The 24,569-nt window shown below is 46.5% G+C and overlaps 1 protein-coding gene across 5 annotated transcripts; it reads right to left on the bottom strand.

Annotated features, from left to right (window-relative positions):
- Positions 1 to 2,843: 2,843 nt before the first annotated feature.
- On the bottom strand, positions 2,844 to 24,105 carry LOC149357161 (N-terminal Xaa-Pro-Lys N-methyltransferase 1-B-like). 5 transcript variants are annotated; one of them, XM_089584465.1, is made up of 6 exons: positions 23,940 to 24,105; positions 23,156 to 23,235; positions 21,225 to 21,394; positions 8,857 to 9,046; positions 4,209 to 4,524; positions 2,844 to 3,396 (listed from the first exon to the last, which is right to left on the bottom strand). In XM_089584465.1, exons 3-6 carry the CDS (start codon positions 21,378 to 21,380, stop codon positions 3,315 to 3,317), a joined length of 744 nt encoding a protein of 247 aa, XP_089440591.1. In that variant the 5' UTR covers positions 21,381 to 21,394; positions 23,156 to 23,235; positions 23,940 to 24,105; the 3' UTR covers positions 2,844 to 3,314. The 5 variants fall into 5 exon arrangements, with proteins under 5 accessions (XP_089440591.1, XP_089440592.1, XP_089440589.1 ...); XM_089584466.1 differs by having other exon boundaries at positions 21,225 to 21,389; XM_089584463.1 differs by lacking the exon at positions 23,156 to 23,235.
- Between the last annotated feature and the right edge of the window lie 464 nt (positions 24,106 to 24,569).

The following is a 24,569-nucleotide window of genomic DNA, read 5'->3' as shown; positions in this document are numbered from 1 at the left end:
TTATGCAATCTTAAATTTGGGAAGTGTCACAGGCGAACGGATCCGCAACGGACCTTCGCGTAGCCCGTGTCAGTGACTTGCTTACGTAGTAGGCAGCGTAAATCGATCATTTACCGTTCGTGGTCGGCTGTTCGATCGTCGCGTATTTTGTGAAGATCGTATTTTCCAAGGTATGACCCACAGTGCAGCGTCGCCAGTCATGGTCGGGCGATCAATTTGCCGAATACGAATCGTGAGGAGCAGAAATGCGAGCAACACAGATGTTCAGGTCGTCTTTATTATTATTATTTTTACGCGCCGAAGCTACACCTGGGCTATGAGGCGCGCAGTAGTGGAGGGCATCGGATTAATGTTGACTACCTGGGGATCTGTAACTTGTGCCGAAACTTCGATATGCTGGCGTTTTCGTTTTTCGCCTCCATCAGAAAAACGACTGCCGCAGCCGGGATCGAACCCACGTCCTTCGGCTCAGCAGCACAACGCCGTAGCCACTAGGTGGCTATGCTGTCACCAGGCATTTTAGGCTTTATGTAAATTTGAAAACAGCTCATAACGTATCGTCCCTAATGCTCGACTAATTGTTGTTCTGACTTTATTTCAGATAATTAACCTCACTCTAGCATGGTACACGAAGTTATCTTGCAATTGTCCATTAAGCAGCAGTTTTCAGAAGAACATAACTACAAAATCTCTTCTTAGTTCCAATGTAAACAAGATGTTTAGCAAAGCATGCATTGAGCCAAATGCAGAAAAAAATTATTCCCAGGTATGCAGCATATTTTACTGTGCGTTTTTCTTTTGCAGGTGTCTTTCCACTGCATCCCAGATGAGCTGAACATGCGCAAAGCATGGCTAATCGCCATAAAGAGAAATTGCCCGTTCAACATTGCGACTGCCCGCATCTGCTCAAAGCATTTCACAGAAAATGACTTCCTGAGGAACATAGCTGGTGGGCGCAGGAGGCTCACTGTCACGGCTGTACCATCCGTGTCTGCATTCTCCATGCCGAAGAAAACCCGAAAGCCACCAAAAGCTCTTAAAATAAAAAACTTAAATTAAAATAACAAATAAAATCTTAAAGTAAAGCGATCGCACACGGTCCGCACCAAGCAACTACGTTGACTCCATGACCACAAGCCCCCAACATGGCGTCGCTTGCTTGTTTCGGTTTTCTTTCGGTAGATGGCAGCACTTTTGCATAAGGTCTATACCGTACATATTTCATCCTATGCAAGCCGCACCGAGCCAAGCATAAGAGTAGCGCTTTCGCGTAAGAGCACGCTGATAACGGGACCCCAAACCAAGAACCTTTAGGGCAGTTTACAGCATCGAAAAGCTTTATTTTTACCCCATGTGTGCTGAAAGCAAATTACTAACGAGTGTCCATGGTGAGCGCTTCTACAAGGAGCTCGGCAACGAAGGTTGGTAAATTTGAACTTGGTGCATACATAGCTCCAAACACTGGTGCACGAAGCGCAGTGACCACCCACAGTTTTGTTGGTTGAGCACACGTGGCAAGAGCCTGCAGAGTGCTGCATTTTACCGCTGGCCCCTGGCGCTTTTTTAATTTGAAAATCTGAAGTGTGGGGTCGACTTACAATCGAAACCAAAGCATAGCACCATAGAGGCGGTATCGGGGATGTTACAGCGTAGTTGCAATTTTGTTTGTCCTACGGCTCCATCCAGTAGCCTTCGGCCATTCTGCGCGTTTTTTCAGAAGCATTTTTTTTTTGTACTCAACTCCGCACTCGGCGCACAGCGTCCATTCTGTCCACTTTTTCGTTTGTCCTTACCTTTTCGCGCTCCATTCGTTAACCACAATCACTGACCAACAAGCCCAAACAGCCACTTTAGCTCAAGGGAGTGGTGATAGTTGATGGAAGGGCCGCTGTTCCAATCGCCGCGGAACCGCCACTCGGAGCGGCAGCGCTTCTGGCGAGTGTCGGCAGCTGATGGAAGAGCCAACACCGCCACACAGTCTCTTTGGCTCTATTGACGCATTTGACGACTGTCGTCCACGTTTTACCAATTTTTAGTGTAGTGCTCCGTCAATAGTTATTTGAGCCACGGGTCCGGTAAGCGTCCGGCCGCGAAAACGTTTTGGTAGGTTGTCAGCTGAAAATGCGGATTGCTTCGAAAATTTTTTTCACCTTCAGATAGTTCCTTCAGATAGCTCAGATGCACTTTCGATAAATTTGCTAATTTTGGAGCAGAAAAGCGGAGGGGGATGCAAATGTATCAAAATGGCGCATATGGAGCAGCTGGACCACCACTGCATGCTCAAAAATGTTAATGACCATGTGCTACTTAATTACAAATACCAATTCAATTGTATGCACAAGTGAAATGTGAGAACAATATGAGATTGCCTTGCTTGCCCACATTTTTCTTGGAGCAACCGTGCCTTACGCTCTTCGTAAGCAGTGCATGGAGGGCACGTAATGAATGACACCACTATGATAGAATATTTTCATCCAGTTCTATTTGGTTCTTACCATCCAGCCATCTCGGTGCATGTTTCCAGCCACGGCAAAGGCATGGGGCGATAACAAAGTGCAAAAAGAAATATTAACGAAATGGAGCTCCAATAAATCCTAACATCACAGTACACAGAAGGCCTCCATTGACACGCAGCCAGCATTTGACACTGCGTCCTAAGGCCCAGCAGCCGAACACTATAACCACAGAGCCATGAGGCGCTGCCTCCATTTCAAGACCAATCCATAAAAAAGGAGGGGGGAGAGGTACTGCTGCACAGAAACCTGCAGCCCCTAGAAAGTTGGGGAATTTGGTGTGCAACTCATATGCTTCTCTATGGGGAAAAGCACATAGCACGACGTGCATACGTTGGATGTGGCTTTATTAGCAAGCTTGCAGCGACGTCCTCATCTTAATGGAAGCCAACTGGATATAGCAGACGTACTGTCAGCAAGAAATGAAATGCAAACAAGGCAATTGAGCCACAAACAGCAAAACATGAAGTTCTTAGCCAGGGAAAGCTCATTACTAGCTGTGGGTATTTAATTCGAAAGTGCAAAAACCCTTCAGAAGTGTTAATGACTCTCGGTTGTATTTGCTCTCCATAAGCTAATATGTTGCTTTTGTGTTGCCACCTGGTATCTTGTTCGAGTTTCATTTGTTGCTGATCCTTTAGACAAATCTTAACAAAAATGACAGCCAGGAAGACCCAAAGGCAAAGTTGCTCGGGAGTGAGAGTACGTAATCCCGGTGAACTTCCAGGGGTTGCTACACAGCTCCACCACCTGTCCACTTGGAGAACTTTTGTTGGCCAGCAAGAGAACGTCGGCTTCCCCTCATGACACGCCGTGCAAGCCACAGAAGGACCCCAAGCAGCCATCCCTCGTAGACTTACTGCTGCCCTCTTCCATGGCCCACCTGCATCACATGACCCCACAAGGCACATTCTCAATGGTCATGCAATGTTCCATACAGGGGGAAAAGCAGGATATTTTCTGAGGAAGAACCACTCTGGCCCCCATTTTTTCAATTTTTTTTTAACGCGAAGGTTGCCCTCTCTCCATAAAAGTGCAGAGACTAACATGACCACAGACGCTGCATGCAACCTCACAAGTCCACTCTTTTAGTACCGCTTCTGCCAGAAAAAGAAAAACCTGTAAACAGTCCACACAGCCTCCAGGCAAGACCAGCGGAGTCGCAATGAAAGGCTATGCATGAAGGCCAATGAGCATTCGGGTGGAAACGCAGGTGTTGTGCCATCACCTCTTTCTTGCACTGTTTCCATGAAAATGTTCACCAAGCACTAAGTCGTTTAACTTGCTACTCTAAGTCAAAGCTGACGAGCTGCGGTGGCCACACACAAGCACAATCTCTTCTCGCACTAAATAGGTGCAAGCTGTAACCGATGGAAGCCAGGATCACACTTGCATGCTTTGCACGCATCTGTTCACTCCTCATTCCTGCAATGTGCATTTTTTTACTGTGCTACTGAATCTCTGTTGCCATTCAAAAATATGAATGAAGTTCTTATCGTTGCAGCTACATTGGAAACACAAAGTAACACAGCCGAGGCAGTGCCCATTGCTTTATGATTGAGCTGAAGGTGCACATGGTAAAACATGGAGCCTTCCCACCACAGGAAGCCCGTCAGAGAATTTTATTGAAGTGGAGTGCCAATTGGTAACGCACTAAAGGCCCGTGCGCGCTGCAAATTTTGCCAACTCCATCACCTCAGGGCGAACGTCCTCACTTCATACAGGCCCTTGGGGAACCGGTACTGCTTGCGGTCAGCGAGCACTTTGGCACCGGCCTTCTCGAAGAGCTGTAGGAACAGCTTGCGGGGACGCGTGACACTGCCGTCGCGGTTGTCCACGTCAACGCTGCTCTGAGTGATGTTGTCCTTGATCACGAAGAGGCCATTCTCACGCAAACCAAGCAGGCACCGCTGCACAAACGACACCAAGTCGGCATCCGTCAGGTGCCCGGTCACCCACTGGCACCAGATGACGTCGTAGTAGCCTTCTTCAGGAGCGAAGTCCTGCAGGCCTGCCGGGGTTGAGAAAAAGCAAACTCAGAGAATCGAACACTATCGCGCAGTTCTGGTACGTGCTGGCAACACTTGCTCTCACAAAAGCATCCCATGACATCCAGTCTACTTGTATTCCCAGAATTCTACAGCTCCTATGCCCGTACCAACGTTTCTAGATAAAGACAGTTGGAAAACTTGCTCCGGGTATGCGGCCCCTTTGTGTCGCCGATTTCATCTCAAAGAGATGCCAGCGCCATCTCTCGGGTGGTGGGAGTACCGCGTTTGTTTTCCCATGGCCTCCGTGACCAGCTCGAGCATCATCGCGCTTGATCTCAGAGGCCACGATTTCTCTTCACCGCCGCGGCGCCCATTGGCTGCGCTTGGTCACAGTTTGCTGCGCGAATGATTAACGTTAGTTCGCGACTCGCACCGTCTGCGCCGGGGGCGGCTGCTTTAGACGCTCATCTACGAATTGCGAAGTCCGCGTGCGCTCTACGTCTGGGTACGTGAGGGCAGGATGCTCGAGGTTGAGCTTCTGGCTGTAAATATCGGAAAAAACTGGAAGCCCTTCTTTCCGCGGTTTAGAGAAACATGACGTGCCGCTTGCCTCCTCGTAGTTTATGCTGATAATATTATCTAAAAACGTTGAGCTGGGAGTAGCAGACGACGCGCTCATCCTAAAGCGACCGCAGCGCCACCGCCTAGACGGCGATCGCGTGGGGCCGCTCTGCTCCCTGGCTCGCCGGCGCAGTTTCCCAACTGTCTTTATCTAGAAACGTTGGCCCGTACCGAGCTCGCCACAAGAGGGCCACCCTCTCTCGCCTTGATCCCACGACTCTGCAGCCATTCCTCGCCCACATGACCACTTCGGACATCATTTTTGGCTGCAGAGACGGTGACACTGCGTGTAAGTTTCCTACTGGAGTGCCTTCGAGCTTCTCCCTCCACTCAAAGCATTCTCTGCTATCCCCTCAATTCTTCTGGGGCCCCACATATGACACGAATATGCTCCCTCATTTCAACCAGTTTCAGTTTTATTTTGAATAAACCACTACTATTACTGCCTCGTATGAAGCACCTAGTACATCCTACATAATCAGTGCACCCCCACCACCCACACCCCCTTTCGAGCTTCAAGAAGTAAGTATACCCCCAAAGTTCATCTCGCTCCCAAAATAAGCTTACTAGTGATTTGCTGCACACAATTTTTAGAGTATCTCCTTTCCCAGTTTTCACTTCCAATGGCATCATGGCCCACGCTGGCACCCCCGCTCCAAGTTGATAATTGTTTGTAATACAGGCTTGTTGCTGGTATGCTGCGTCAAGTGGCAAATATATTGCATTTATTTATTCATTTACAGCACCCTCAATCTCCACAGTGTTGCAGAGGAAAGTAGAAATAAAAATGGATTCGTCACAAGGTTGTGCGTGCAGGAAAAAAATTTTCTACCAATAATTTTGGAAAACATAAGAGCTTAAGAGGAACAATATTAAGTCCAACAAAAACATAAAAAGATAAGAACACAGGATATATCACAAACAAACATACCAAATGAAAAAATTATCTCGCATAACAGTACAGCAGATTTAAAAGAAACATTTAACAAGATAAGTAAAACCAGTCCTTCAATATCTTCCCTGCAATAGCGGTTGCGTGGCATTGACAGTTCAACATGAAATTTCTTCGGGCCTTTATGGGTAGTGCGTGTGAAACGTTGCGTGGAGCCACGACGATGGATGCCGATGATTTGAGTGTGCTGCGCTGCTGCTTCGGCTGCAGGAGAATGCACGAAAATTCGCCACCATCCACCTCGCTATCTGACTGCGAAAGGCGTGGAGTGCTGTAATGGGCCACGCTATGGCTAGAAACGAGGAGGGGGTGGGGGATTTCTTTCAAATCTCCAAACATCCGCATCTATGGAAGCCATTTTTCGGTACGTGACTGATATTCGTACGTATCACCACGGCCGCTTGATGCAAAGCGCAAAGCGAGGTGCGGCCAGCCACGTCGCGCCGCCGACAATGGGTGAGCATGTCCTGGCGGAGTTTACAGTCGCGGCCGCTGTTTTCGGTGGGGGCGCCACTGTTCGGGGACAGGTCGCTCGGTTTCCCAGGAGTGGACTCCCGAAGCGCTCCTTGCTTTGTCTTGTTCGAGCGCGTTTGCCTCGTGTAAAACCGCGTTTGCTTTCCATATTCAATGCAAAATAAAAACCACTACTACTACTACTGACGTTCCTCATGTCTGCAGTGCTTTCTTTGGATTTTCTGCTGTGCGCATGAGTGAGCACGTTTGCCTCGCGTCTGCAGTGCTGGATTTGGACTTTTCGTGTGCGCGTGAATGAAGGTTAGCCTCGTGTCTGTCGTGCACGCTTTGGGCTTTTCGTGCATGCGTGTGTGGAGGTCAGTGACGTGCATGGGGCACGATGCCGCGCATCTGCCGTGTGCCACTGTCCGTCACAAACTCCAAAAAACAGCCAACTGTGAGAAATCACGAGTTTCCCTCCGAATACAGCGTCGAGAAGCGTGGCTGAAAATATCGCTCGCCAAGTACTGTCAGGGAAAGGAAGCAAGTGGGTGCCAAGCGACAGGTCTCCGGTATGTTCCTTGCATTTTACAGAGAATGACTACAAAAAGCAAGATCAAGGAAGGTTCTTCGTCTGTGAATGGTTCCTTCCTTTCTTGTATGACCATGCAATAAAAGTGTCAAGTACTTTGTGGTTATAAATTGCAATAACTTGTGTATATAGTAAGAGCCAAAATTCGATGTGACACGAAGCGGAAATTTACTGCGTGTGACCAGCTGTGCGTGTCCGTCTCATTCACCGTCTACATGGGGTAGCGAGAAGTGAATAAAAATCAGGGAGCACTTTGACGATCTAAGTGCGAAGAGGCGAAAGCCTTAAACCGCCTCTGTCGCTGCCCTCTGCTTGACGACTGTTGAAGATCGTTTGGCGACTCTTGAACGCTTCCGTACGGCATCGCGAGCGCGTTTCGAAGCGGGCGACATTGGAGCGCGCGCGGGCTGCATCCTTCCTCGATCAACGTTCAGAGACCACCTGAGAGAGCTCTGGGTGATACGACCATTGTGCAAACTTTTGACGTCAGTGCACATGCGCAGTTGTTAAACCACCTGAGGATTGCGCATGGGGCACTGCGCATGCGCAGTGTGCGCGTTTAGTGGGTATCATTAACTAATCATCATTACTGTTCGTACATCTACTACTACACCATTAACTATCATTACTGACTTTTCAAGTAACCATTATTGACAGCTGCCGCGGACGCATGGACGGACGGATACGCAGGCGAGTCATGAGCCATAAAAGGCTTTCGCCTTAAAAATAGAATGAAAGCTTCAGGCGCATTAACGCTACATATCCTGAGGTAGAGCCGCTGGCCCGGTCGTGCATAGTATAAGGCGGCCGTTATGGACAGCGTTCAGGCATCCAGTAGAAGGGGGATTCCCACCTGCTGCGGTGATTTGTGGCATAATCGGCGCTTCAATGACGACTTAAAAATGCAGTCTTTATTGAGGCACCAGGAAGCGCACTGTTTACGCCCTCAAATAGTGAGCAACGGGCGTACCGACGCAGCTGGCGCGGCGTTTCCCTGCGAGCAGTTGTTCCCGAGCAGTGGCGCCGCGGCGGGTGCACGGAGAACTAGGCCCAAGACGCCGTTTCTGTGGGACGTGGCGGGCCGCACCTCGCTTTGCGCTTTGTATCTAGCGGCCGTGGTATCACTCACGCACATATCATGCGTGGACACTCTGCTATACCACTGTGCAGAGTGACCACTGTTTGTGGTTGCTGCAAAAGTTCACCCCGCCCAAATGACATGAGAAACAGTTTATCTCAAGCAGAGCCTTTTTACAGCCTATGGGAAACCGATCGAATGTTCTCGCATTTTTTGTCACACTAGAGAATTTATCACAACCGATTCCATCTGAATAGGACTTTGCTACAGACGGCACCAGTATAATACATATCTGGAAACAAGTGATTAGCCATAAAACTGTGTTGCTTTATGGAGCTCTGCCCGTCCTACTGTATTATGCCCTAGTGGCACTGTGCACACTGTAAGAGCAAATAAGGACACTGGTAAACCCATAAAAATCACAAGCAGCTGCAAACATACTCATAATGTGGCAAGCATTTGAGCAATTCAATGAAGAAAAAGAAACAACTTTATAATTTGCATAGTTATCAGAGAAGTAAGGAAAATGTACTACTAGAAAGTACTACTAGAAAGTAAAGTTGCCATCTGCATTGTTACTAGAACACACCGCTTCAGCAAACTTTCCCACCGTAGCTCGTCTCCGTGGGTCCCCTGAAAGTGCATTCTGTGCCCACCTTGGCAGATGAGGCGATCGACGCGCTTTGATTCGGCACCGATGTAGGTCCCAGCTTGGTCCAGAAAGGCCTGGTTCTGCTCCACCATGTCGACGGTGTCAAACATCGGCAACAGCAGGTGCTTGGTGATGCGTCCAATGCCAGCGCCGCAGTCCAGTGCACGCAGCCTGCCCAGGGGAGCTGCCTTGTTCTGTGGGAGAGGAGAGAGCACAGGGAAGCTGACTCCTGAACAAGAACTCGGTGTCTTTATCCTGTAGTCCTTCCATGATCATATGGGACGATACAGCAAGCCACAGCTTTGTCCAATGCATACCATCCAGCAAACAACCCCAAGCTACATGTTAAGACTGCAAATGCCTGTAGTATGCACTGCACAAGCAGGTAATTAACGCAGGTCCGGATTGCTTCTAAACACACAAACAAAAAATAAAAATAAAACAAAAATGATGTGCACTGAACAATGCGTTTCGGTTTGGTTTGGTTTATGCGGTTTAACGTCCCAAAGCGACTAAGGCTATGAGAGACGCCGTAGTGAAGGGCTCCGGAAATTTCGACCACCTGGGGTTCTTTAACGTGCACTGATATCGCACAGTACACGGGCCTCTAGAATTTCTCCTCCAAAGAAAATTCCAGCCGCCGCGGCCGGGATCGAACCCGCGTCTTTCGGGTCAGCAGCCGAGCACCATAACCGCTGAGCCACCGCGGCGGCCAATGCGTTTCAGAGCAAAGCCAACATGTAGTGGTAGAAGTACTGCCGTGTAAAAATACTTAGCCAAAATTTGCTTCCAGAGTCACTGCGCTGATCCTCACCGATAACGCAGCAGCACCGTTCAGTGTGAAGTCTGCAGGGCAGCAAAACCCAGATGTGAAAACAAAGCATGCTCCAGCTTGTCAAGAACATGGGTGACATTCCCCAGCCTGCATTCAGGCATGGTAAGAAAGCATGGAGCAGATGCGAGTGGCATCTCTCTCGGACTGCATAGTTCCCACCTTTGTTCCACTTTGTGAGCTCTCTAGTTGCTAGCTGTGTTTTGTCTCTAGAGCACTGCACCACACGTACCTTTGTCAACAGCTGTCTCATCTCACCACGCCAGTGCATCTACCCCCTAGCCTGTGCTTTGAGCACGCTCTGAACACTTTCAGGCACCATTTTTTGTTTATATCGAAAACAAATATTTTCCTGCCTCAATAGTACATTTAGGTCTCAAAAAAGCCAATGTGTTAGTTTTCCAGCACAAAATGCCAGAGGACCATTTCTCACACGGATATGCCAAATTTCATTTTCCCCAAAAATGGCAGACGGCGTGTTACCCAGCTCATTGTTTCATAAAACATAACTTACTGCATTCGATACATGGCATTAAAAACCATCTGATTTGCGACATGAAGGTTTCGAAATTCACCTGAAACTAAGAAACCAGCGGTAGGTGCAGCACATTTCCAGAAAAAGCTGTTAATTTGCTATGTACACAATTGTGTTCAAAGTGCCTTAAATGTGATCAAACCCGCGTCTTTCGGGTCAGCAGTGGAGCACCATAACCACTGAGCCACTGTGGCAGTTCTACAGGGTTAATGTACTACTCTGTTCCCTCTGCCACTTACACAACCAATGGAAGTAATCTAGTTGGCGTCGCTACTTGTTGCTGTGGCCAAAGTGAGCGCAAAGAAAAGCACGGCACTGATGGCATCGCTGGCACGCATTCACTAGCAGTTAACCAAGACCTTCACGTGCGTGATGAAAATTCAATGCTATGCAGCAGCAACACGACAGGAAAAGCTGCCACACACTTCCACTACTTGGCCACCCGGTGCCAAGCGAGTGACTTCAGTGACTTCGGCGCTGGTGCTTGGTGCACCGACGAACTGGAAAGTAAGCACAATTAAATCCCCAGCTGTAACACAGGCTTGCCTACTGACCAGATGGCTAGTTCAATGACCGGTTCCGTGAGAAAGACTGACATGTCCAAAGTGCTACTGTGCCCAAGTTCACAACCTGCACAATGACTTCGGCCTCTGGTTACCCCTTTCTGCAACCTTCTAAGGCTTCCAATCTTCCGCGACAGATAACTTTTAATGCCGCGAAGTGAGAAAAAAAAATTTGCAATATTCCGCGGGAAGCCTACCGCACGTCGCTTTTCGCGCAGAAGGGGCCGCGCGCTTCGCCTCGATGGCCCAATGTGGCTGAGAAGTTGGCTTTTCCTTGCAGCTCACGAGCCTAGTGTGTGAGCTCGCCATGGGTCTCTTGAAGAACAGGGAAAAACTATATACATATTCGCACGATATTCACGGTATGGCCCCAAAGCTTACGCAAGGTTCTTTGCGAAGCAGATGAATAAAATTAAACTCTCATTATATTTGCGCAAGTACAGTAATATCACTTTCAACATATCAGTATAATGACTCATCCCATAGAAGCGTGCGGGTACGTTGCTGCCAGAACTGTAGCGCTTGCGCTAGCCTACTTGAGCGGATGGGGGAGCAAATCTGTCAAGGCAAAAGCAGAACTTCGTTCATTTACAGGTTCTGAGTTTAAAGAGAATTGAGGCAATTAAATTAACCACATTCCCGCCACTCCATTAGTGACATACACAAACACAATATCATATGGCCGCTAAAACGCAATTCCACGAAATATTCTAAAATCCACGACTTTTCGAGGAATCATGAAATCGCGGGAAACTGGGTTTGGTTTGGTTTATTGGGATTTAACGTCCCAAAGCGACTAAGGCTATGAGAGACGCCGTAGTGGAGGGCTCCGGAAATTTCGACCACCTGGGGTTCTTTAACGTGCACTGACATCGCACAGTACACGGGCCTCTAGAATTTCCCCTCCAAAGGAATTCAACCGCCGCGGCCAGGATCGAACCCGCGTCTTTCGGGTCAGCAGCCGAGCACCATAACCACTGAGCCACTGCGGTGGCGAGGGAAACTGGGGGTTTAGGCATTCTAATGCTTCACCACAATACTTGCTCCACTCCCGCCGTCTGTCTGTGCTTGCCTATGGTTGCACGGTAACATAAACCATGTTGTTTCCACTTATCTACACAGCCATCGTCCTCCATCTCTTGCCTCTGGCACATGTTTCCTTTCTACCCACCAGTAGCTACCCTTGTATGGTGGACAATCTGTGTATCTGATGGCTCCACCCTGGTGGTGCCACAAGGAAATGAAAAAAAAAAAAACTTCGATGACTTTTAACCTACCATTAAGAGTACAATGCAGTAGCATCAGAGATCCCTCCTGCGCAAGTAGCCCTCCTCTTTCATAGATTGCGGGAAGTCCTCATACCTCTGTCCAGGCAGTGCCTGTTTCAAACACAGCCATCAGTGGGGTTTGTGAGACTCAGGTTGCTCTTCCGGAGCTCTCATACGGCTCATTTTGGCACAGGTAGTTTGCACAGGTAATGGTCTCTTTTTGAGGCTAGGCAGCGCGATTTTGCACAGCTACTTTGAGTCAAAGACAGCACAACTGGTTCCAAGACCTAAAGATGCTGACACCCACACTGTCGGGCACTTGAGGCTATAGCCATTATCACTGTCATTATCATCAGCCTAATTACATCCACTAGAGGACAAAGGCCTCTACAACTGACCTCAAACTAGACTTGTCCTGTGCCACTTGTGGTCACCTGGTCCCTGCAAACTTCCTAACATTCATCCACCCACCTGACTCTAGGCTAGCCCAGCCCCCTGCTATGATCACCAGCTGTAGTGTGCTGGTCCAGACATGCGAAACCGAAGTGTACCCGCAGGCACGCTATTCCTACTAAACTCCACGAGTCATGAGCAATTTGCTACTGACACTACTGGCACAGTCACAGAAAAAAGTTTGCGGGATGCAGACTCATGGTAAAAAACTTATTCCTGCATTGCTTCGCTAGTCAGTCAGATGGCACTCTTCCGGAGGATGGAGCGCACATGTCCCATCATGCTTCAGTGCTTCTCATTAAATTGCTTTTCCTGGCTGCACAGAAATAAAATTTTTGCCGCGAGCCCACAGCCTGCAAGCTTTTGTCCATGACTGCACACATATTTATACCACATGCTATGAGTCACCAGACACTCATTGGAAAGAGAAACCATGGTACAGTTGAACCCGATTATATCGAACTTGGTTAGATCGAATTATCCTTTATATCAAATAACATCTGAGCACCGTAAAGCTACAATGTGAATGTAAAGGAAAATGTATGGCTACATCGTACAAAAATTAGCCGTGACATCCGATAGCTCGAACTTTAGGGCAACATTGGGCGACTCACAAAGCTGGCTTTCCCTCAACACATCTCCAGGGGTTAGCTTTCCCACAGGTCCTATTGAACTTCAGACAACTCCGGTGGACTCGAGAAGCTGGCTTTCCTTCAGCATAGCTCTGGAGTTTAGCTTTCCCGCACGGACCTACGGGTGCTATTGGTGCTAAGGCACTACGCAGTGCTCACAGACGAATGATGATGGGGATTTTCCATGACGTAGGTGAAGGGCGCATACCCAGTTGTGCCCACGTTGTCATGCAGTTCACATGTACGGTGCATTGTGCTGCCATCGGAAATTTTCATGGTTTTCATTGTCTGTGCGTGCACGATGGTAGCCGTGAAACGACAGAACCTCCCCTCATCCATGAAACTGGAAATTATCAAGCGAATTGAACAAGGAGAGAAGAAATCAGAAGTCGCCACAGCACACAAGATTCCGTAAAGCACGCTGAGCACCACTTTGAAGAACAAGGCTGACGTTCAGGCTAAAGCAAAGAAGAGACGCGGCGGAAAAATCAAGTCTCTGTGATGCTTGCAGAACGTGCTTTCGGTTCCGGTGGCCTACAGATCCAATCGAAGAGACAGAATGAGCAACAAACTTTTAGCCAAGTGGCTGAAATCTTGGAACGACAACCAGCTGGGCCAAATCGCAACAGCTGTGCCCAGCGCTGCAGTGCTAGTTTCAGCAACACTGCACTTTGCTTCTTGCTGCCGAGCGCTACATTGGTGCTTCGACCATTAGACCTGGGGACAATCAGTGTCGTGAAGCTTGGTTGTAGGAAACGTCCGATTGAATGGCCCCTGCAGAACCTGACAACTAGAAGAGACCTGAAAATCGACCTCTTAAACACCTTTTTTATGCTGAGTGGGTTGTGGAATGATGCCAAAAACAAAACTATATACAGAACTGCTTACGGCATCCTAGTATCTGCTTTCCCGGAGAAGACTGAGCAACTTCTTTGTCGAGTGAGTTCGACGAAGCCGTTGCGGGTCTTCATGATGTGTGGAACCAACTGTCTGAATTTCCCGGTGCTATTTGTGCTGGGGCAGTTGTAAGCGACTTTGTCTCCACGGGCGACGACGTTGAGACCTTGGGAGAGCTTGCAGATGAAGACATCACTGCCGACGTCACGGATAACCAGGACACCACTGACGCGAATGGTGACAAGGACTTTAGAGAATCTGTGGCCACGTGCTTCAACGCGCTCCACACGCTTAGCAAGGTTCGTCGCTATTGCGCATAGATAGAAAGCTGCGGTCTCAGCTGCTTGGAGTCCATCGATAACATTGAAAAATGTGTCCTTGCTGAGGCAATCAAAATGAACAAACAAAAAATTCACAGCTATTTCACTCGGTAATCTACAAGCAGCAAGTGACTATCACAGAAATCCATTCTATTCCATCTCAATGAGTGTGTTTTGTAGAGCACTGCACGGGATCGGGCTTGTGCAGTGGACGGGTACTCTCACTGAGCTCAGTATGTTGTCCTCATGGGGGGTTAACAAACGGCAGGTCAGGACAGAGCCAGTTTTCAACTATTTCCAGAGTGCGTACTTGTTAATCTTCCTGTTCTGGTGCCGGATTTCGAGCTTTGAGCGCACCATGCATGCCTCCTCCCCAGCACGCGCCTTGGCTCTGTAATGTTCCACGCTCAATAATAACGAGCCTCATACTTTCTGATAATCGTAGCATTATTTGTTCTCTTTCATAGTGTTACCCCCCTCGTGTTTTAGAGCATAGAGGAGGCTGTGCGTGCGGACAAATCTGGGCCTTGGAGAGTGCACCCAATAAATGCATAGCTCACAGCACCCTTGTAGTGTGGTTTCTTTCCTTTTGGTCTGTGTGTTCGTGCTAAGCACTTTTCATAATTCATGGCACAGTATTTATGAGACTCTTCTCTTGTCTGTCTAGTCCTGCCTTTTTTTTTTATATTAGTCAGTGCCCCAGCTTTAATTCTACAAAAGCTTTCTAAACTAATTAATTGTCTAAGATACAACAGCGTTATTAACACTCAGTTTCAGCATAGTATGGGTGCTGTAAAAGGTGACATCTTCACTGCGTAATATATCTCAGCCGAGTTGATGTTCCTACGTTTCTTTTTTACTGGATGGTAAGAGACAGTGGGAGAAATAGCTGTTTGACAGACACAAGCGGACACCTCACTGCCTTGTGGTCTTGCATGACTTCTTGCGTGTCGGTGGCGAACTGATTGGCTGTTTGATGTATGCTTGCAGAAATTAAATTAAAAACTAAGAGGCAGAAAACAGGCTTCAGTTGATTATTTTCAGCAAATTGGTATGTGTGTCACTCATGGTACTGTGTTTCTGGGCAAAGAAATAAAAAAGTACCACCAACTCAACCAGAATAAGCAACTACACAATCTTAGACCTCTGTTCTAACAACAACACACTCTTTTTCAGTGAAATTCATAGTAACCACAATTGCACTTCTGTACCACGCTTACAGCTTTTGTGTTGTTTCGGGCCTGAGCCAGACCCGCCCACTTGTCAGGCTGGGCCAGGCCGGGTACGTGAGAGCTTCCTCGGGCTGGGCGCAGGCGGGTAATAGTAGAGGGTAGCGGGCCCAGGCCGGGCCCGGGTCAGTAATTACGACCCATGCAGTGCTCTAGTGTGTTGCTAAATTTACTGCTACTTTTATATTGAATTGCATGTTATATCGAACTCGTAGGCGCTTTTTTGAGAGTTCGACATAAGCGGATTCAACTGTAATAATCACCACTGTGCTGCCGTTTCCAAGTGCAAAGCAACATTTAGAGGGACTCTGAGAACAAAGTGTCATCGTCCTTAATCAACTGATTGTTATGTTCTAATGACTAGAAGCCTACTCTCAGTGAGAACATAGCTCTTACATGCTCGAAAAGAGATAAGAGTGAAATACAGGTATCGTTGCAGTCAGCCTGTTTTCACAAGCAAATTGCACTGAGAGTAAGTGCTTCTCTGTCAGCTAATCTCTGAGGTTTGACCGCACCACCATACACTTCCTGCCAGTGATCATGGAGTCCCCCAATTCTCTCGATATCACCACCACATGTTTGAATTGAGAGATGACGAAATAATTACTGCATCCTCATCTCTCAGCAATACATCTTTTGCGAACAGAGCCAGCAAAAAGCCGAACAATCAAATTTCACAAAAAATAAAACAGTTGTCCTCACAGTCCTTTTAAACACCGTGACTGGGGGCATCTCCGGGAGATGAAACCTGAAACTTAATTAAAACAACCCTTCCCCTTGTTACACACTTGCAGTACAACGGTAGAGAAACGAGGGACACATTAAAATGTGATTATGAAAGAAGCCAACAGTTTCCTCGATTCCAATGGACGTTGGCTTCTTTCATGGTGACTTGGTAACACTCCCCAAAACATGAATAAATACTTGCGTAGGTGACTACAAAATTTTTAGTCACACCAAGACTTCCAGAATCTATCATTGGCATAGAAGATAAGGGAGTGGACAGTGCTCACCATTAGTACCAGCCTAACATCATTCCACATTGGTAGGTTTATGGGGGTTTAACGTCCTAAAGCGACGCAGGCTATAAGGGACGCCGTAGTGAAGGGCTCCGCTTTAATATCCCAGATAATATTGAGTCTGTCCAGTGCAGTGTCATTGTGAACAACTAAACCCACATCTTCGACGTATGTTAGCATCCACCTCAGCAGACATCACATTTGTTAATGAATTGCATGACGCAGTTAGTGCTGCTCTGGTATGGCACCCGTCACCCTCAGTAACTAACTCTCAGCCATTTTAATTATCAGTCAATAGATTGGACATCAGCACAACCATGTTCAACATCATATTCTTCGCATTGTTGAGCGTTCATTGATACAAGCACTCTCTTCAACTTTATAAAAGTCGCTATGGTCCCACACGCATTGCTGGCAGCTCTGCACATCCTGACCCAATCTGACCACTAACCTCGATATGGCAGGCACAATAATTTTCATGCCTGTACTCAGCTATCATTCCTTACTTCATTTTGGTGTAAGCTATATTACATCCTGAGCTACGAAAAAAATTAAGAGTTATACTTGATTACAAGAAGAAAAACTTTGGAAAGATCAACAGTGAAGTTTGCTTTTTCTCAATGACTACTATCTTCGTAGCTTTGGACAGTGTTCTGTTCAAGAGAACTGGGACCTGTCTGCAAACCTAATTTAAAACCTTACACAAGTCTGCATTCCTAAGAAAAAGCACCATGGTACAAAACATATTTAAATCAACTTTCTAACAGAAAAAAGTGCTTATTTAGAGAAGAAAAACTACAGCAAACTAAGTAATGTTGGTATGCATACACTATCAAGTCTAACACCTATACTCAAGCTGTCGCTATTGTGAAATCAAATTTTCTGAAAAACACAATCTCATCTATGCTCATAAGTAATCCTAGAAAATTTTGGAATATTGCAACTATCACCCACACCAACAAGGAGGTCCCTTTAGTTGACCAGAATGGCTTACCTGTGCCTAGTCAAGAGTGCACATCAGTTCTAAATGATGCGTTTTCTCTGAACTTTTAATCCACAAATAACATTCCATTACCATCTATCTGTCATTCGACTTCATCACTATGAAGCCAACAGTAATGGATGCGGCCGGGATCGTAAAGCTCACTGATACACTGAAACCTCATTATTCCTCTGGTGTGAACAGTATTCAAACCTCATTTAACGAACACGGGCATTACTAATTACTGGCTGCATCGAACTCTCCCTAAATATTTGCAACAAACACATGCACTTCTTACTTTATACACTGAACGTGGTTTGCCATGAAATAGATACATCGAATTGTCGAGCGCCAAGCTATGCCCACTCGGATGGCTGGAGGCAGGCTTTGCCTCGCTACTCGGGTGATTGGCAGTGGTGCGGCAAGCGTTCGCGTCACTCTTCATCTCGCATTTGCCAACAGCGCCATAGAAGATATAGCAACGAGAGCAGTTGGCAGCCAGGCGGTCGGCACCCGTTTGGCCTCTCGCACTCGTCAATAATGCCTCGGAAGCAACAACATGGTCGGTTCTCGTAGTAGCTTTCCAACAGCCATCCTCTGCTCAGGTCATCTGTCACGGAGTGCAGGCGGCGAAAACGGCAATAGCTTGCGTCCTGGAGTTCAATTTTTTTACGCGACACCGCTGTGATGCTAGGTAACCACCTTAGCTCGCGTTTGACCTGCCGCCGTCGCATGCTGCGGTGTTGTGCGGGAAAGCCAACCTAAATGGCGTCTGCGGCTCGGTTTTTTTCGGCCCCCGCAATTGCCGTGAGCGGCTTCGAAACGGCGCTGAAACTACGGAGAAGGTCTTTTCCGGTTGCTGTTCTTTCATTGACTGAACTTCACTTCTCCAGCGCGAGTTTTTGGCGAAATTTGATATTATGAATTTCAGCTATACTAAACTATTTTACGATTTTTTACCTATTCGCTATAACGAGGTTTCACTGAATACGCAAGATTCCTCACAGAAACAAATATGTATTTAACTTTTTTGTCAAGAATATTTCAATAATAATAAGATATTGGTGTTCTCCCGAACAAAGGAAACAGGCGAAGGTGATTCCGCTTCATAAATCCAGTAATAGGCAATCATCCCTTAATTAACACCCCATTTCTATTACTTGCATACCATGTAAAATTCTTTAACATATCGTCTACTCACACCTTGCTAGTTTCCTTGATTTGAACTTTTTTTTTTTATACAGCCAAACATGGTTTCTGGTTTCAGGAAGTCGTAGGTTTGTCAGGCAGAGTTACTGTGATTTACTCACTTCATGCTAACCCTTAATGACTATCGTTCTTTGGCTGATTGTATCTTCCTAGATTTCTCCAAAGCATTTGATAAAACTATTCATCGCCTTCTATAACTCAAATGCCTCAATAATCATGTAAATATTCTCAGCCAGACAAATTTTTTCTTAAAGAGACGGTCACAGTTCCTCTTTGTTTACAATAATAATTCACCATTAATGTCTGTCAGATTAGGTGTATCACAGAGGTCTAAGTTTATATTAATGACCTCCCTAACTGTATGACTTCCCCTATCCGCTTATTTATGGATGACTGCATTATTTATCATGAAATAGCTGATCCTACCAATGTTTCTCCATTACAAACTGACTCAAACAATATAGCTAACTGATGTAATACACAGGCCATGAATTTAAACATTAAAAAATGTACAGTAATTGGAGTATCATGCGCTAACCCCACACCCGCTTGCTATGTATTAAATTATATTCCTTTAGGTCCAGTTTCTTCATATACTTAGGTGTGCATGTAACAGATGATCTCAGCTGGAAGCAACATGTTGATTACACCATTAACAACACTTATCGCATGCTTGGCTATCTGTGCCAAAATTTTTCTAAGGCACTTGTTTCTGATAAATTGGCTACGTAAAAGACTTTAGTACGTTCAAAACTAGAATATGCTTCTGCAATTTGGGACCCTGGTTTTGTGAACTTGACACCCTCATTCAAGAAAGATGGTTCAGAATAATTTGGTGTGTTTCATTCTCACCAATCACAACCATACCAGCAACATTTCTTCAATGAAACTAATGCTATCAATGCCACCTCTTGAGCTCCTTACAGGACTAAAGACACCAAATTTTTGCTTGCATGTTTTCTTCCCTCAAACGATGCGCTAGACAATGAAGTACACAAAGCCCCCCGTGGTATTCGTCTATGATCGCTAAATAAGTTATAATTGAATTTCTTCTTGGAACTATTTCGGTTTCATCAACCGTACTATGTCTGTTACGTGTAGTTGATGTTTAGGTCAGGTGAGACATGAAAAAAAAACATCAATATAACTCCTGATACATCGTTCGTTGTAATTCTAGGAATCGAAACAGGCTGGTTTAAGTGCTGTAGTGAGTTAAAACTATGTATCAGCATTTATATTGCATTTTTTTTTGAGCATCACGTGACCTAAACATCAACTACACGTCGCAGCCACCATTCGGCTGATGAAACCGAAACAGCATGAAAGAAGAAATTAAATTGTATATTATCTAGCGGTTGTAGGCAAAAACAACGCGGTGATTCATGTATTCTAATGTCTAACGCATCATTTGAAAGAAGAAAACAAGAAACAAAATTAGGTGTCTATAGTCCTTTAAGAAAGTGTTGCGCCTTACATTCTCACAAAATTTATCATGACCAGCTGAAGCATGCATTCATTTCGCCGTCCCCTCCCTGCACGTCCCGCATCGACCACCCTTACAAAGGGTTGTAAGACCAATGCCCTTTACCATTCGTTTCTTCCTCGTACATCGACAGAATAGAACCGCCTTCCGCCCGATGTCACATAAATACCAGATCATAACTTAATTCATTCATCACTTGCAAGATATCCCCAGATCATGACTTATTTCGTTCATCACTTGCAAGATATCCTGAAGCTGATCCGTAACATTTTTTTCTTGTTAGCCAGTTATCTTGTTTTCAGTTCCTCGTGTTCTGTATGTTTCCTCCGCTCCAGGTTGTTGCTTCAGCTCCTGTGCAAAACTTTTTATCACTGCTTATCATTTTATTCCCCTGTTACATGTATTTAGTTCTTTTTTTTGTGCTTGCATTTAGTGTTCCACGCTGCCTTTTGTTTGGCTTAGGCTCTATTGCACTTTCTTTATTCTCGCCAAATACTATTATGTACAGGTGCGGACAAAAGTAAACGGAGCACGCAACTGTCTTTGAATATTTTTCACGCGTCACCTAATCGAAGTTTCCAGCAGTGGTACGCGCATGCTGGTAGAGGAGGTTGGTGCGCTTTCTTGTAGACAAACAACGCTTCTTCATTACCAATGGAGAAGGTGTGATTGCACTTCGAACGCAATACCGTGCTCCGTTTACTTATGGCCGCGCCTGTACCACTCCCAACTGTAACACTTATTACTTGTGGGCAATAAAACAAAAAAAAGAAATAAAAAAATGAAGCATTCATGCCTGCGCTACAGCCTTACGGCTGAGACATGCAAGAGCAAGTTCCATGGTCAAGTGTCATGCCTGCAAAGCAAGCCTCCCACACATCATCACACTGCCTGCTTTTCACTCCCAAAGGATCTGCTCGAGACGAAAGTCGGATATCAGTGCGGGGTACCTCTCGAAACTGCTTGAGTAGCCGGTGGGACGAGTGGACGTCAGTGCTGCTGATCTCGGAGTAGCCACCCAGCATGCCGTCTATGGTGGCGGGAATGGTCTCCCAGTAGGCCTTGCCCTGGCTGTAGAAGTCTTCCGAATGCTGTGCTGACGCCATGCCGCCTTGCTGCACTGCGCCGAACAATGCGTTAGTGCCCAGCTGTGCTAACCACAGGAAAAGGCCACAGTCTGATTTACAGACTGCTGCAGCAGAATCCACAAAAAAAACGGCCAAAACCTCGGTTAGTTCGATGGCTTGCAGTCAAGTCAGTCTAGACACAAAGCTGTCACTCGCAAATGGCAACAATAACCGTCAGCACTGCACTTTTCCCAATGCACTCATTATTCACATTCTCGAATATGGTTTATGGTGTATGGGGTTTAACGTCCCAAAGCAACTCAGGCTATGAGGGATGCCATAGTGGAGGACTCTGGATAATTTCGACCACCTGGGGTTCTTTAACGTGCACTGAGACCGCACAGTACATGGGACTCTAGCATTTCGCCTCCATTGAAAGCGACCGCCGTGGCCAGGATCGCTTGCGCTAAGTGCACAGTGAACATTCAGTGGCTGCCTGTGCCACATAAAAGCCTTTAAAGGAGCAGAGATGCAAAGCTTCTGCCTTGAAAGGTCCCTACATGAAAAAAAAAAAATCTCACAAAGCCATAGAGCAAGGTAACTAATTAATTACCAGTAAGTTTTTTTATTATCGATTTTGGTTGTAGTCGGCACCAGTGTACAACTCCTGTTCATGCGGGCTTGGAAATCTTTAATGCAAGGAAGACACCCCTCACCCACCAAACACCAAGTCAGATTCCGCATCACTCTTTCTTGGCAGACAAATACAGATGTCTTGACTTTCATACTGCTCACATTATACATTACGCAATGTCAATTCCTGTATGTACGGAAAAGTTAAGGCTGCATACCAGCCAGTATTAAAAATCATATTAAGTGACATTAAACTCAACAAACTTTCTCCACCTAATGTGAACATCTCACAGTAGCAGCGCTCGTCCTTGTCTGTTCCTTCTTCGTCCTTGTTGTCTTAGCGCTTGAAAAATGTCAAATCTGCACCAACTAGCCCGATCCGCTACCCTTCTGAACTTCATCTCACAGTCACGGTGTATTCAGATGACATCTTCAACACATCTAGAAAAACAGTTCAATGATCCAGGTACAATTAAGTTTTCCCTCACCAATGAGCAGAAAGGCTGCACTGTCTTGTGCTATCACTTGCTCAAAACATAATCGGGTCTCTGCAGCAAGGCCTCCCATCAGTGTAGGCAAACTGTGCCTTTATTCATTCACTCAATGGTAGAATATGTCATCTAGCAGTATGTGATACACATCCTCTGCTTTATGTGCCGAAGTAAAGCAGAGAAAGTGCACCAAATAAATAGCTAGATGCGACCCACGTTCTCTCACTGTGCAATGTAACACAGAGGGCAACCGTTTCCCTCTGTTATGCGGAACAGAGTTACGCTGCCAACGTAACTCTGTCCCGCATAACTTGGCAAGAACAAGCAGCTGCTTCCAAACAGCTAAATTTCACACGCACACGAACCCCAGAAGCCAGGCACTGATAACACGCAAGGTTAGCGACTCACAAGTTCGATACAGTAGCAGTATCCCCGACTCATCCAACACACACAACACAGGACTGCACTAGGACATGGCTCGGCGTACCATTCCGCTGCTCCTTTGTACTTGACATGCCACTCCTGGAACTAACATTACACATCCACGATTCAGGCATTAAGCTCCTGCCCAAATTACTGGTGTTCTGACTACATGGCAGCAGTGAGAAGCACGCCATAATCAGTACTGCAGAAGGGGTAGTGAAGGTAAAAATAAAGTACACAGCCTCTGCTCATTGATAGACCCCTCACCTGTTCATTAGTAGGTTGGCATAAGTAGGTTGGCTTCTCGCAATGACAGAATGCAACTGATTCCCATCAAATGAATCCGGCTTGTCAGGACAGACAAACAGAAAGGAATTTTTTCATCAAATGTATCTTTACGGCACAATAAGCAATGTATCACGGCTATGGTAAGTTGTCGCTGATATAAGCATGACTACAGGGCATAACACTGCTCTGAACTCAACAAGACACAGCTGCTTGCTCATACTTAAACAAGCTAGTTCCATGCAATATGTGCAACTCACTGCCACGACAGTGGAAGGTACAGCGGTGCAGATCAGACACTTGTTGATTTTAAAATGCCCGACAGACGAGACTGGTACCCAGCTTGCGGCAGACCAAAGGTATTAAGGTAACTTAAACAGCGGAAAGCGACAACCTGGTAGCAGCTACGACCTGCAAATAAATGTACGTTAAAAACTCTTCTGTGCAGAGAGGATCAAACGATCAGAGGCACATACAACACAAGGACTGAGTCTCCGACCCGCATTCCTCGCGCGCAAGTAGGGACTCTGACTAGTGCCTGCTGCCTGAACCTCGGACCCGGCCGTGCCATTGTAGCGACGACAATGCATGCGCCGGCACCTGAGCTCGTCCGTCTCAGAATACAGGGGAAAACCAAGCAAGCAAGTGGGCTCGCTGAAAACGCACCTACAGTGAATGGGCTAGAGTCAACCCTTAGCACCTGGAAGGAAAGGGCAACGCGGCCGCGATGCATGTACAGACTGCGGAATGTCGCAAAATGTCTCACCTCCGACCAAAATTGTGAAGTTGCTCGACACGTACAGTACGTACGTCTAATTCCAATATGCAAAAAGAAAAAAAAAAGGGTGCGGAACGAACGGGGCACGCGACCCAGCAGCACCGCACGGCCGGCCAGCTTTACCGCGCGCTCTGCTGCTGCGCGCTCCGCCGGGCCTGGCAGCGCAAGATTGTCATGATGATGATGGTTATGCATTCCGAAAAAAAGGCCGAAGCACGTCACAACCTGTTACCACGTTAGGAACCTCTTTCTGCGTGTGTGAGAAAATCAAATAGTCGCATTAAAAAATCTAAATAACAAAATTAAAAAACGAATGGGGATTTGTGTTTCAAAGGAGGCTAGCAGACGACACGCCTATGCAGCACGTACCTCGTGCCTTTCCACCCTAACCACGCATTTATCTAGATTTGAACTCAAATCCGGCCTTAGCTCTATGAATCCGGCCGTGACTAGTGGCAAGTTTTTAAAGTGTGTAACATTGAATAAAAGTTTGCATGAAACTTTTCATGACAGTTTTACTCCCTCCCCAGAAAAAAAAAAAAAGCATTGCTGTAACGTTTCGGTTATATTATCGCGAACAAAATGCCAGGGGGGTGAGTCACAGCAGAAACCGGTGTT

The sequence above is a fragment of the Amblyomma mixtum genome, chromosome 3, assembly GCF_055824585.1.
Source record: "Amblyomma mixtum isolate Tamu chromosome 3, ASM5582458v1, whole genome shotgun sequence".
Taxonomy (NCBI): domain Eukaryota; kingdom Metazoa; phylum Arthropoda; class Arachnida; order Ixodida; family Ixodidae; genus Amblyomma; species Amblyomma mixtum.
This window is presented reverse-complemented; position numbering and strand designations above follow the sequence as displayed.